This window comes from Nuphar pumila, chromosome 6 (assembly GCF_984573655.1).
Source record: "Nuphar pumila chromosome 6, dmNupPumi1.hap1.1, whole genome shotgun sequence".
Lineage (NCBI taxonomy): Eukaryota > Viridiplantae > Streptophyta > Magnoliopsida > Nymphaeales > Nymphaeaceae > Nuphar > Nuphar pumila.
In genome coordinates, this window is record NC_143254.1 from 17440555 (window position 1) to 17454724 (window position 14170).

Sequence of the window (14170 nt, forward strand, 5' to 3'; positions counted from 1 at the left end):
ATCTTGAGAAAATATCTATATACAAAAATACAACATATACAAAAATATTAATTAAAATAAAAATAGTTCTAAATTAATATAAATTCATATTTTTGTCAGGTTAATATAGTGACACAAACATGATATTGTCAAAATAGGAGATATTTTGAGAATATTACATTCTTTGACATTATATTGGATTTTGAAAAAAAATATTGTGATAAAATCATGATACTTACAAATATCATTGACATTTGTGATAAATGGGAAAAGTACTCTATGCCTCCCATTAGGCCCCCCCTTCTTTCTTTTGTTTGCTTTATGCATCGAAAAACCCAAGTCTAAACAGCTATTTTTTTTTATATACATAGAGAAACATTCCATAGGATCAGAGACCTAGTCGCACTGGCTCTACCTGCTATACATATGGTCGCGACACAGTAAAACTCAGGGCTTACCCCTTGCCCTCAGGGAATCTAAGCTATTTTTTTTATATACATAGAGAAACTTTCCATAGGATCAGAGACCTAGTCGCACTGGCTCTACCTGCTATACATACCGTCGCGACACAGTAAAACTCAGGGCTTACCCCTTGCCCTCAGGGAGTCTAAGCAGCTTTCTTATTAACAATATTCCAAAAACAAAATAGGATTAATATACTTCCTAAAATGAAAGCTGAAGTCATCTAGAGGCTTAGTGCCAAAGCAAGGGAATCAAGTTGAAGTTTATAAATCAACCAACAATTAATCAAACAAATAAGCAAGGGCCCTTAATACAAGAGCTTCAAACAACTGCTCTATCATTATAATTGACGTGGGGCCTTTACTTAATTTTTGTTCTTTTCACGGTCGGTCCCACATTTGGGAAAATTCAAATTTCTGATTCAACTGTACAAGAGCTTCAAACACCTTTTGTACCTTTATCCACGTTATATGATTTGTATACACAATGCTATACTAGTTATAATTCAGAATCATCATCACCAAATAATGAGAAAAGGACTGCAGGTTGGGACAATCACAACTCAGTCATGACTAGGGATCACACTTGACCTGGGCGGGGGCCAGGGATAAGGTCTCCACCCCTGCTACGTCTCAAAATCATGTCCTTTATTTCTGTACAGGTTTTGATTTTAACCTCCATCCCCGCCTCATGTTCTTCGTCCCCCCGTCCGAACCGGGTGAGGCGGGGCAGGGGACCGTTTTCCCTCAGTTCATTGTCATCCCTTAAGAATAATTGAGGACGGGGTAGGGCAGGGTGGGGATCGAAACGAGGACCGGGTAGGACAGGGCGGGGCGGGAGGAAATCATAAGTCTATCCTTGCCTCCATCCCGCATGGGTTTTGATTTTAACCTCCATCCTCACCTTCATCCCAATTTCATGTCCTCCATTCTCGGTCCAAACGAGGCGGGGCGGGGCGGGGCCCTATTTCCCCAGTCTACTGCATCCCAAATCATCCTAGAAGCCCTTTAAACACACAAATGAGTGACCCCTGTCCCTTCACCAATAACTCCATGAAAAGAAATCAAAACATACTCTGTGCGAAAGTGCTTCCCTAGCATACTAGATAGAAGGAAAGACCACCACTAGGTTGGTTCTAGAAAAAGCCATAATCTTCGGTGAGGCTAGTGGGGACCTCATTTTCATATGAAACACACTGTTTCATATGAAAAATATGGCCATGCCCCTAGAATCATTCAGGAGCATTCATTTCAGCACCTGGAGGAAAGAGTATGAAAATGGGCTGCTTTCCCACCTTTTGCGGTGAAACAAAACATGGTAACAGATCACTGTTGCAATTTTATGGCGATATTTTCAAAACCCTGTATAATCCTTGAAAAAAACATGACATTTTCCAAAAATTTCCTATTTTGAATATATCATAATATTATTCCGATATTAATGTGACATTAATTTTTTATATATTTAATTTGTATTAGATTTTTAAATGTTTTCTTTTATATTTTTAAAATTTATATGTACTGATAGTTTCTCAAGATTTTTTTGAAGGAAAACATTTTTTTAATATCGAGAGATTATCTCTTGCCGAGAAAATCCTCAAGTTGAGATATGTGACTGAAACAAATGCACCCTAACTAGAAACTACCACAGTATTAAGCTCCATCTCCAAGTTGACCATAAATGAAACAAATTGAACAAAAGGTGTTCAAGCTTGGCTTGTTTTACGTGTTACTCCACCCGAACTCAAGCTCACGGCGAGAATGAGTTAAATGAGCCAAACTGGAGCTGGTTCATTTACAAATAAAATATATTTTTAAAATGCAAATAATAGAATTTAGACTCTAAACCTATAGATTAAAGCTCAAAACTGTATCATTTATAAAAATAACTGCATTATTTCAAAGCTGTAAGCAACAGGATTTGCACTCTAAGATTATTGCTTACAAGATAAACACCAACGATCTACACTTTATGGTATAACACACACACACACACACACACACACACACACACACACACACATATATATATATATATATATATATATATTAAAAAGCTAAATGAGCCAAGCTGAATCAAAGTGGTGATTTCTCTCTATTATTAACAAGTGGAAAAAAACTCATTTTTTTTGCTTTTACCAATTGGACCTAAGAAACTCTCATGTTACCATGTCCTACTACATAAAAAATACCAAATTTTACTACATAGTATTAGGATAAGCCACGATGTGTGGTAGTTACCCACGTTTTTGGTAACTTCTCCTTTTGGTGTTCCTTCAAATAAACATACAGAAAATCAGGGAGAAAATGGTTACGCTAACCAATCCCCTACTGCAGCTATAAAGAGTGTATCCATGAGCAACCCTATATAGGCGAGCATCAAGAGAAAAACAAAGAAAAAAGGTTAAGAAAGAAAATACCTATTTCTGAGTTTTTCGACTAGAGAAGGAAAGAGGGATCTTGCTCACGGACTGCTGAAGGAGTCTGCGCTCATTAGAGGGCTGCAGTTCAGTTAAGGAGCAAAGCTCATCCCGTTCTAGCCACCAGCGCCAACCACTAGGCATCATTTGGTTCTTCAATGGTCGCCTCATGTACGCCTTCACTCTGTTTTTGTTATGTGTTGCAGAGGATCCCTTCATGGGGTTATGGGCCCACAATCACGTTTTTTCACTGTGTGGCCCTATTGGCATTTTTTTGGCGACTGACGCCATGAGGTGACAGTGTTTTTCGACAAAGCAGAGTCGTTGTGGGGCGATATTAGTCGCAGACGACAACAGCCGGCTATAAAAAATGCAGGGTAGAGGTTTTACCTACACAAAATGTTGGCAGTCGACAGCAGGTCACTGTGGGGCGACATGGTGTCTCCGATAGACGACGACTGTCACTGTGGGGCGATAGAGTAAAAAAAACTGCATAAGGTTCAGATTTACCTGTGGCCATCGGGCTGCAGGGTGATTAGCCATCGTCAGGGTTGCCGTATTCTAACGTCGGTGTCTTTCGTCGGCCTCCAGAAAGGGGCTTAAAATCCCCCTCCTTTTTTGCTACTTTACTCTATCGTCGGGAAGTGGGGTTGCCATGAGGGTATGTCATCGGGAAATGGCAAATTTAGATGGTCGATTCACCGGTGTCAAGGGTTGTCCGACGACATGCAACATTCGGCGATGTACGACTTCCGAGCACATTGGATTTCAGCCTTGGGGTTGTGTCGGGCAGCAGGCATTGTCGGAGGAGCATCGTCGACTGGGTTCCATGAGGGTCGCCGACAGGTGACATGGGTCACTGACAGGTGATGTCGGTCATCGGCAGGCAACATCGGTCGCCGACAGGCTGGATGGGAAAAAACCCCTTTCAGTTCTACTAATTTTGTCAACAGAAACCCTCGGGTTTCTGTTTTTTGTTTTTTATCGATGAAACCGGATCGGGTTTGAGTATGGATCTGATCTGGAAAGATCGGGTCCAACTCGAGTTATGTTTATACCGGGTCAGACCTGGATCTGGTTCATACCAGGTCAAACTTGGATCCAATTAGTATCGGGTCAGACCTGGATCTGGTTCATTCTGGGTTAGACTCAGATCCAGTTAATATTGGATTAGACCCAGATCTAGTTAATATTGGGCCAAACCTAGATCCAGTTAGTATTGGGTCAGACCTGGTTTTGGTTCATTCTGGGTCAGACCTGGATCCAGTTAATATCGGGTCAGACCTAGATCCAGTTAATATCATGTCAAACCCGGATCAGGTTCATGCTGGGTCAGACTCGGATTCAGTTAGTACTGGGTCAGACCCGGATCCAATAAGGATCCACACACTATTTGACCTGAACCGAATCAGGGACTGATTCAGCCCTTTCTAGGACCGGTTCAGAGGTGTTTTTTACCGGTTTCGAGATGCTAAGACCTTGTTTTCATAAATATAAGAAGATACAGAGATTTTGGCATACAATTATAGGGTTTTATGAACTTTTGCTCATACTTAGCACCAATTCATAAGGTTTAGAGCCGGTTTAGAGCCGGTTCAGACCCTTGGATGACCGGTTTGGGGTTGTTTTAGACCGGTTCCTACTTGAGAACTCAGGGTTTTACTCATTTAAGCTTGGCTTTTGTTATTGTTCATACATTTTATTTGTAATTATGCATGCATAAATGAATATATAATATTGACATCAAGGATAGCTAGATGACTTAATGAATTCATGTCACCAAAGTGACTGAATACACGTATGTTGTCAAATTTTTGTTCTATCATATAGTTTTAGCCAATATTATTGTTGTACTTAGATTCATGAAACAATAAATGACCCAAAGATAGTTATATTGTGTTTGGAATTTAAGTAGGGTAAAATGAGGCAAATATGTTGAGATACATCACACATGTGTATCCAAAGGTACCATGTGTTGATGGTCTAGCTTCACATGAGCCTCAGTTTTACCAACTATGATCGATAGGAGTAGTGATTACGCGTGTCAGAGCTCTTACCAAAGTAGAACTCTGATGACCCCCTACACTCACTCAGAAATAAACATATTCAGGGCCTTTTATAAGCATATTCAGAGTCTTTTTCCATCAGGTTTGTCTCGTATATATTTTCTTTTGATACATGTCTTGTCATGCAGTTTCTGATTCTGTGATTTTAGATGACTCAAGTTCTATACATTTTTTTGATGGATCTAATTTTAGTGATTATAAAGAAATTATTCTTTTTACATTAGGGTATATGGATTTAGATCTGGCCCTAAGGATAGATGAACATGTTGCCCTGACTGATCAAAGCACAGTTGATCAAAAGAGTGCTTTTGAGAAGTGAGAGCGCTCGAATAGGCTCAGTTTATTGCTTTTACAATCTAAAGTGGCTAAGAATATTTGCAGTGTTATCCCACAATGCAGGACAGTGAAGGAATTCCTGAGTGCCATTGAGGTACAGTTTGCCAGTTCCAATAAGATCAGGGTCAGTACCCTAATGTCAAAACTTATAACTATGAAATATCCTAGAGGGGGTAATATTCGCCAGTACATTTTGAAAATAAGGAACATAGCATCTCAGCTGAATGATATGAAGTTGGCCATTTCTGACTCATTCCTAGTGTATTTGATTTTGGCATCCTTACCTTTGGAGTATGGATCTTTTAAAATCTCTTACAACACAAATAATGATGAATGGACATTTAATGAACTTATGTCCAAGTGTGTTGAAGAGGAAGAGAGATTAAAAGGAGAGAATGTGCAAAGTGTATATATGGCTTCTCATGGCTCTAAGGTAGGACAAAAAAAGAACGCATTCAAGAAAAATGCTAAGAAGAAGTCAGCAGGAGATAAGACATCTTAGAGCAAGCAACCTTATTTTGCTCTCATAAAGTGCTTCTTTTGCAAGAAGAAGGAACACATGAAGGTGGATTGCATAAAGTACAAGAAATAGTTATAAAAGAAAGGTAATTTGTCATTTGTTTCTCATGAATGTAATTTATTATAAATTCTTGAAAATAGTTTATGGATTGAATCCGGTGCTACTGTTCATATTTTCAACTGTCCACAGTCGTTCTTGAACAGAAGGAAACCAACAATGCATGAAAAGAGCATCTATTCGGAGAACAAGATGTGTTTGCATGTGAAGGATGTTGGGACCTGCAGGATCACTTTAGATACAGGCGCAGATTTAGATCTTCATGATGTCTTTTATGTTTCATCATATAATAGAAACTTAATTTCAATTTCAAGATTAGATAAATTTGGATATTGCTTTAAATTTGAAAATTCTAAGTTATTCATTTACAGATATTCTATTGAAATTGCTTTTGCATTACTTTGTGATGGTTTGTACAAATTGAACATCAAGATCCAAACTCAAAAGTCTTTGACTTTTGAATACGCATTGGTTGGAAATAAATGTAGCATGATTAATGATAAATTCTACATGCTTTGGCATCGAAGGTTGAGTCATATCTCTGAAAAGAGAATAAAGAGACATGTAAATGAAGGGATCTTAAAATCTCTAGATTTTACTCACAATGACCCGTGTGTTGATTGCATAAAGGGTAAGCATACAAACACATATAAAGAGAGTGTTAAACGTAGTAGTGAGATATTCGAGATAGTCTATACGAATGTATGTGAACGTTTTACCCCCTGTTACATAGGCAAGAAATATTTTGTCACCTTTATTGATGACTATTCACGGTGTATGTATATCTACTTGATTTACGAAAAATCTGATGTTTTTCAGATGTTTAAAGAATTTAAGAAAGAAGTAGAGAAACAAACCAATAAAGTTATTAAGATAGTCAGGTATGATAGAGGTGACGAATATTATGATAGGTTTACTGAGATGGCAAAAGGAAAGATAATATACAATGTCTGGTAGTACCTACCAGAATAGTATAGCTGAAAGAAGAAATCGTATGCTTAAAGAAATGATCAAGGCCATGTTGAATTATTCAACACTTCATATGAAGTTGTGTCGTGAAGCCTTAAGGACTGTTATGCATATTTTGAATAAGGTTCCTACGAAATCTATGCCTAAAACTCCCTACGAGTTATGGGCAAGTAGAAAACCATCATTATCTTATATTCACATATGAGGATATTTTGTAGAGGCTAAGTTGTATAACCCCCACATTAGAGCCTTTGATCCAAGAACAACCAGTGAATATTTCATTAGTTATCCAAAGAGATCAAAATGATACAAGTTTTATTGCCCATCTCATTCACCACAGATTGTTGAAATGGATAAGGCAAAATTTCTTAAAGATGGTTCAGTTGGATTAAGTGCACTTCAAAACCTTGGTTTTGAAAAAATACATGATTCAGTTTCATTACCTGTTGAGGAAAACACCAAAAGATACCACATTGTTATCCCTAATAATGATGTGGTTGATCACCCGATTGTTGATGTACAAATCCAAAGTGAATCTATTGTGGACAATGCAGAAGAGCACGAACAGGATGAACATGTTCAATCTGAGCTTGAAGAATGACCTGTTTGGAGATCCACAAGAGTTAGAAAATTTGCCATGCATCCTGATTATGTGGTGTGCCTTCAGGAGTCTGATGATTTTATAGATATAGATGATGACTCGTTGACTTTTATAGAAGATGTTGAAAGCAAACAATCTTCACACTGGATAAAAGTCATGAAAGAATAGTTGAACTCTATGGCTAAAAAGCAAGTGTGGGATCTTGTCGAGTTACCTAAATGAGTAAAACTCATAGGGTGTAAATGGGTCTTTAAGACCAAAAAGGGCTTCAAAGGTGACATAGAGAGACATATGGCAAGATTGGTTGCTAAAGGGTTCACCTAAATGGAAGAAATTGATTATAATGAGACATTTTCTCCCGTCTCAACTAAAGAGTCAATGAGGATAATTTGGCTCTCATAGCTCATTATGACTTAGAGCTACATCAGATGAATGTGAAAACAATGTTCTTCAACGGGGATCTGAATGAAAAGGTATACATGGAACAACCTTTTGGTTTCTCTAAAGATGGTCGTTTGGTTTGCAAGCATAACAAATCAATATGTGGACTTAAATAGGCCTCCCGACAGTGGTATATTAAATTTTTTCAAGTCATTGTGACTTTCGGGTTTACAAAAAACATTATTGATCAATGTATATACCTTAAGGAAAGTGAGAGTAAGTTCATTATATTGATGTTGTATGTGGATGACATTTTGCTAGCAACCAACGATATAAAGTTACTTATAGAGACAAAACAATTTCTTGCATCACATTTTGATATGAAAGATATGGGTGAGGCTGCTTATGTACTTGGCATAGAGATCTGCCGAGACAGAGCAAAAGGCATTTTAGGTCGCTCCTAAAGATCCTACATAAATAAAGTATTAAAGCAATATGGGATGGAGAATTGTTTTCCTGATACAACACGCATATCAAAGGGTGACAAATTGAGTCTAAAGAATTGTCCACATAATGAAATTGACAAAGCACAGATGAGTGCTAATCTATATGCACCAGTTGTTGGCAACTTGTAATATGTGCAGACTTGTTCACGTCTAGATATTTCATTCATAGTAGGAATGCTTGGTAGATTCCAGTCTAATCCAGACATATCTCATTGGAAGGCTGCTAAGAAAGTCGTGTAATATTTACAAGAGACAAAAGACTATATGTTGTTGTATCATAAGGTTAATCACCTCGAGGTTGTTGGCTATTCAGATGAGGACTTAGGAGGATGCCTTGTTAGTAGAAAGTTTACTACTGGGTATGTCTTCTTACTTGTTGGGGGAGCGATCTCTTGGAGGAGTGGAAAGCAGACGATCACTGCTGCTCACACCATGGAGGCAGAGTTTATAGCATTGTACGAGACTACTTCGTAGGCCATATGGTTGAAGAACTTTATATCACAGTTAGAGGTGGTTGATTTTATTGAGAAGCCACTGAAGGTCTACTGTGATAATGAAGTTGCAGTGTCCTTTTCGAATAACAATAAAAGTACTGTGTCATATAAGCATATAGAATTAAAGTACTTTATTATTAAAGAAATGACAAAGAATCATCTAGTGCATATTGTTAATATTGGTATCAAAGAGATGATTGTTGATTTTCTTATTAAAGAGCTAGCACCGGGATTGTATTCCAAACATGTATTGAGGATGTGCTTGTTAAACTCTTTATTTTGACATATGCATATTAATAAAGTGATCACATACAGTTTTTTGATTCTCATTATAGTTGTTGTTAATCTCATAAGGATTAGAGATTTAACTAAGGATTTGTAGAATAGATTTTAAAGACCAATCTATTCATCAAGTAATTCCCATAAAGTTTACTAGTTTATCGTCGGAACAAGTGGGAGAATGTTGGGATAAGCCACGATGTGTGGCAGTTACCCATGTTTTTGGTAACTTTCCCTTTTGGTGTTCCTTCTAATAAACATACAGAAAATCAGGGAGGAAACGGTTACGCTAACCGATCTACTGTTGCAACTATAAAGAGGGTATCTATGAGCGGCCCTATATAAGCGAGCATCAAGAGAAAAATACAGAAAAAGGGTTAAGGAAGAAAATACATATTTCTGAGTTTTTCGACTAGAGAGGGAAAGAGGGATCCTGCTCATCGACTGCTGAAGGAGCCTGCGCTCATTGGAGGGTTGCAGTCTGGCTGAGGAGCGAAGCTCATCCCGTTCCAGCCACCAGTGCCAACCACTAGACATCATCCGGTTCTTCGATGGCCACCTCAAGTACGCCTTCGCTCTGTTTTGGTTATGCATTGCAGAGGATCCCAACACATAACTCTGTTATTTAGTTGGCCTTATTTTTGTTTATATTAATGCTATTCTCGAGCTTGGGTAAAGGAAAAGGTGGTGTAGCAAATAACTATGAAAACTTTCTGACACATTTTATAAATGAGTCTCGAAAAAATTAATTAATGATGTCAAAATATGATATGTTGGAATTGGGCGACTTAAAAAACCATCAAGCTTATTGTATGCTTGCATATGTTGTTTATCATGGAGTTCCAAGGAACAAAACTCAAACACTTTAGTAAGATAACCAAACTTCACGTTTGTAAAGATGTGGTATGCAGAGGATGCCAATTCCAAGAGCCATACCATCATGGAGTTGAGAGTAAAGCATCAATCCTCATGATTCAAATCTATATTTTTGTAGTTGACCACTTACCTACAAATTCAAGGTCTACCAGGTTTTCCTACAATTTCATATCTTATGTGGAAAAGTTTCACAGTTTTCTCGGGTATAGGGCAGCGGAAAATGTTGTGTATTTGCCATTGGACTACGTTGTTCTGCAGTGTATTTTAAGGCCAACCCACGATAGGTCTATGACCGTCCTTAAAGAAATTCTTATGGATGGTACATATATATGACTAATTGTGCCCACTAAAGTAGGTGCGTGGTATTGATTGCCTTTCTAGCCTTCGGCCTCAAGTCAGCAACGGACCGATTTCTTGGAGTGACTATGTTGTCATTCTTTTGCTGTTTTGGCCACAAAACACTAAAGCGAAGCGTTAGGGCTTTGCTCGTTGGATGATTTTTCATTCTTCTCGATTGGCACATTTTGGCATAGTTGGTAAACTCATGACTCGGGCTCGGATTGGACTCCTAGTGGGTCACCGAGTCAGCAGGTTGACTCAGTCACTCGGACGAGTCAGGACTCTAATTTTATTGTGTAAGCACAAGAAATAATAAAATAATTTATTTAATGGGTTGGATCGGCAGTCCTGAATCGTGACCCAGTTGGGATCCGATCCGGATCGACTTGGGCGATTCCCTAGTCAACTCACCCGGTTTGCATTTTGGTAGCTGTCAGATGGATGATTGCAGATATTGGATACAGCCATTTTTATGAAGTTTTAGATGTGACCAATATAGAAGGGGATACGGAACAAGAGTAAAAATGGAGTGTCCTATGGCAGTAATGTAGCCTATTCCCAACTTCATAAAACAGTTGTTTTTGGTGCTTGGTCATTTTTTCTTGCCAATGAAACAGACCAAGCTGGCAGTGCATTGGGTTCATGCCCTTTCTCCATGCCATGTCCCAACATCCAAAGCTTCAATGTCTTCCTTCTTAATGCAACCCTTGCCATGTTGCCTAGTGCAGCTCTTGGTGTTCCATGAACATGCCCATAGCCAGGCTTGTAATATTCACTCACCTGCCTTCTAAAGATACCTCCGGGTCCATTCTACCCCACTGATAATATCCTCTTTGCTGCCATCACCTCCCCACTTCCTAGACTCGACGTGTTTGGATTTAGGATGTGTTTGAATTCAAGGAATTTAGGCAGAATCATGATCCAATTCTAGTAAATTCTGATAAATCTTGAAGACATTTTTCAGCTACAAAGACTAATTTAATGGAATTGGATTCTGTTTCCACTGAATTCCCTAAATCCAAACACTCTAGGGAAATTGGTAGAACTGCAATCCAATTTCATTCCTTTAGCCGCTTTCCAGCCACAAGGAGGAACTTAGAGGAGTTGGATTTCAGTTCCACTGAATTCCCTGAATCCAAATTCCAAACACACAGTTAAGCATCACTAACTAAGCGCCGACCTTTGCCTTCATGTTGACCTTGGCTTGCAGGATGTGCAGTTTCCTCCCCAGTTATTCAGTTGACACTGGAAAATGATGTTTGGCTTAATCTTGTGGTTTAATTAGGTTCATTAATAAGAGTTTGGGGTTGGTTCATGAGAAAGGAGAGAGTGGATCTGCAAGTTACTCGGCCACATCTGTTTGCATGCGGACATGTGCACACACACACACACACACACGTGCCAGACCAATACAGGGAATGTGCCATATTCATCAAAATCACTGTGTTTCCATGGTAAACAAACAGGGCATCAGGCTCAAGTGTAAAACCCCAATTGTGTAAAAAAAGTTGACCTAAGTTTTGCATACTTTAAGGTAAAGGCAAGAGACTTGGCAAAAAATGATAATATATCTTTGTGTGAGAGTAATGTAAATCATGAAATATAGGAAAGGCTAGAAAGGAGCACTAAATAATAAGATTAAGATAGAAAAAAATTGAGGGTACCTTATGAAGCCATTGTTGTCCAGGTCTGCAGCAACCAGATCACTTGGTGTCATAGCCTGTTGGAGCACCCACTTTGAAATCAACCGGTTCCTCTTGTCTATCCTGAGCTCAGTCAGGTAAAGGAAGGCCCTAGCAACTGCCAATGTGCTCACCAATAACCACATTATTGCAAACAGCCTACCCTTCAAGGTAGTGAATGCATAATCTCCATACCCAACAGTGGTCACAGAGGTAACAGAGAGGTACACAGAATCTACCCAGCTCAGTCCTTCCAAAAACCGGCACGATATAGTCCCTACCGCGATGCAGATGACCACAACTCCTAGTGCCAAGAACACCCTCATCCTTATCCTCATTCTTCTCTTACTCATATCTACAACATATGTCTTGAAGATCATATTCCGACTATTCGTGTCCATCGCGTTTAGTAACAGTGACTCTTGCCTATCCAGCACATAGGTGACCAAGCCTGTGAGCAAGATGTCTATGAAGCCAAAGCCAATCAAGATGAAGATGCAAGTGAACAATTTGGTTAAGGTACTATTAGGCACTATATCACCATATCCTATAGTACACAATGTGACCACAGTGAAGTATAGAGCATCCACAAGGCTATAGGTAGACTTCCCCTTAAATTTATGGCTGTTAAACATATAGAACACAACTACAATTGATATATAGACTGCAACACCTGCAAAAGCTAGTCTTACTATTGATGGTGTAGGTCCCAAAGTTGGGTTGTTGTTAATTGGGCTAGGATATTGTGTCTTCACATTAGTGAACACTGAAGGTGCAGAGTAAGATCTCTGAGGCAATCTCTGCCTAGCGGGGGTGTCACTGACATTTGCAGTTTGCAACATCGACGTCGCCATTGACGAAGAATCTGATGGAGTCCGGGGTGGTGAGAGGGTAGTTGGCCTGTGAAGAGGACTCCATGGTTGAGGTGTGGACTGCTTGGGCGAAGGTGATCTAAGCAGTGGAATGCCAAGAGCAGGGAACTCCAACAAGAATTGTCTTCCTGAGTCATCTGAAGCGTTGTTCTTAGAAAGAAGAGGCTCGTCCATTCTCTTTGTTATAAGGGATTAAGGAGTTCTTATTGTGTTCCTATAATGAGGCTAAGAATGGCTGATTTTTTTTTTCGAAGGTTGCAAATGTGCAATCATCAGTTTCAGCTACTAGTCAATGCCCAACAGAGGGTTTCATCTGACATTCAAAATGGAAAGATTGGAGTATGATTTCTATGGTAGGCTGGAATTCCTTCCTACATGGTTGTAACTACCAAAGTGGTCCTATTGGAAAGCAGCCAACGTCCTTGCAATTTATGGGCAACCCAAGAAATTAAGAGCCTGGAAGATGAACAGACCAAGTGGCGTCCATTGCAGGGTTTTGTGTAAAACCTGTCCTTAAAAACTTTGGAAACAAAAAATGAAAAAACAAAAGAAGCTCCATATTTTTTAAGATTCAGCAGAAAACCATGTTTTTTTGGATGAAATGTTTTGAAAATAAAAATTATATTAGAATTTAGAAAAAAACTTTAAAAAAAATCATGGATCCAATTTTATTGGGTCTTGGGTCTGCATTAAATTGTCTTGAATTTGAATCCCATTTTTCCTATACCTTGACTTCATTTTCAAGAAAAAATTCCTCTCTCTCTCTAACCACATATATAGCTAAGGTTGATATTTTTTGCTATTGAAGACATGGAACTGTTGAGTATAAATCAACACCTTTTCATGTTTTTTAGTTTTTTGTATAGATGATCTTTTGGATGTAATATATAAAGTTTGTTTAGTAGAAAATGAGTTCTGAATCATGTGATTGTGACATATAAGCATGTTTTTTATTGGCTTAAAAATTAACAACTCACAATGCATTAAAATTTCATGACTGAAAAAGTTACATTTTTAAATCGAAATAACATGACCCAAGGTTTGTTCTTTAGCAAACAAACCATGTTGATAACATCTATATGGTTAGATTGAGTCGATAATGCTTGAACCTATGTTTTTCAGCTCAATAGTTTTGTGCCTTTAATAACACCAGTAATTAACCCCTCTCTCTCTTATATATATATATATATATATATATATATATATATATATATATATGCTTTTAAACTCTACATAAATAAATAAATAAATAAACATATATGTATTTTTTAATAAATAAACAAACAAACATATATGTATTTTTTAACTTCATTTTATAAAATTAAAACTGAA

General features: G+C 38.2%; 1 protein-coding gene across 1 annotated transcript in view; it reads right to left on the bottom strand.

The window, feature by feature from the left end:
- Window positions 1–12973, bottom strand: part of LOC149834150 (two-pore potassium channel 3-like) — a 39886-nt gene extending 26913 nt beyond the window's left edge. The window contains exon 1 of the mRNA XM_090011250.1: window positions 11949–12973. Coding sequence (XP_089867376.1) covers window positions 11949–12820 — 872 coding nt within the window. The 5' untranslated portion in view covers window positions 12821–12973. The remainder of the gene's footprint in view (window positions 1–11948) is intronic.
- Window positions 12974–14170: the final 1197 nt, after the last annotated feature.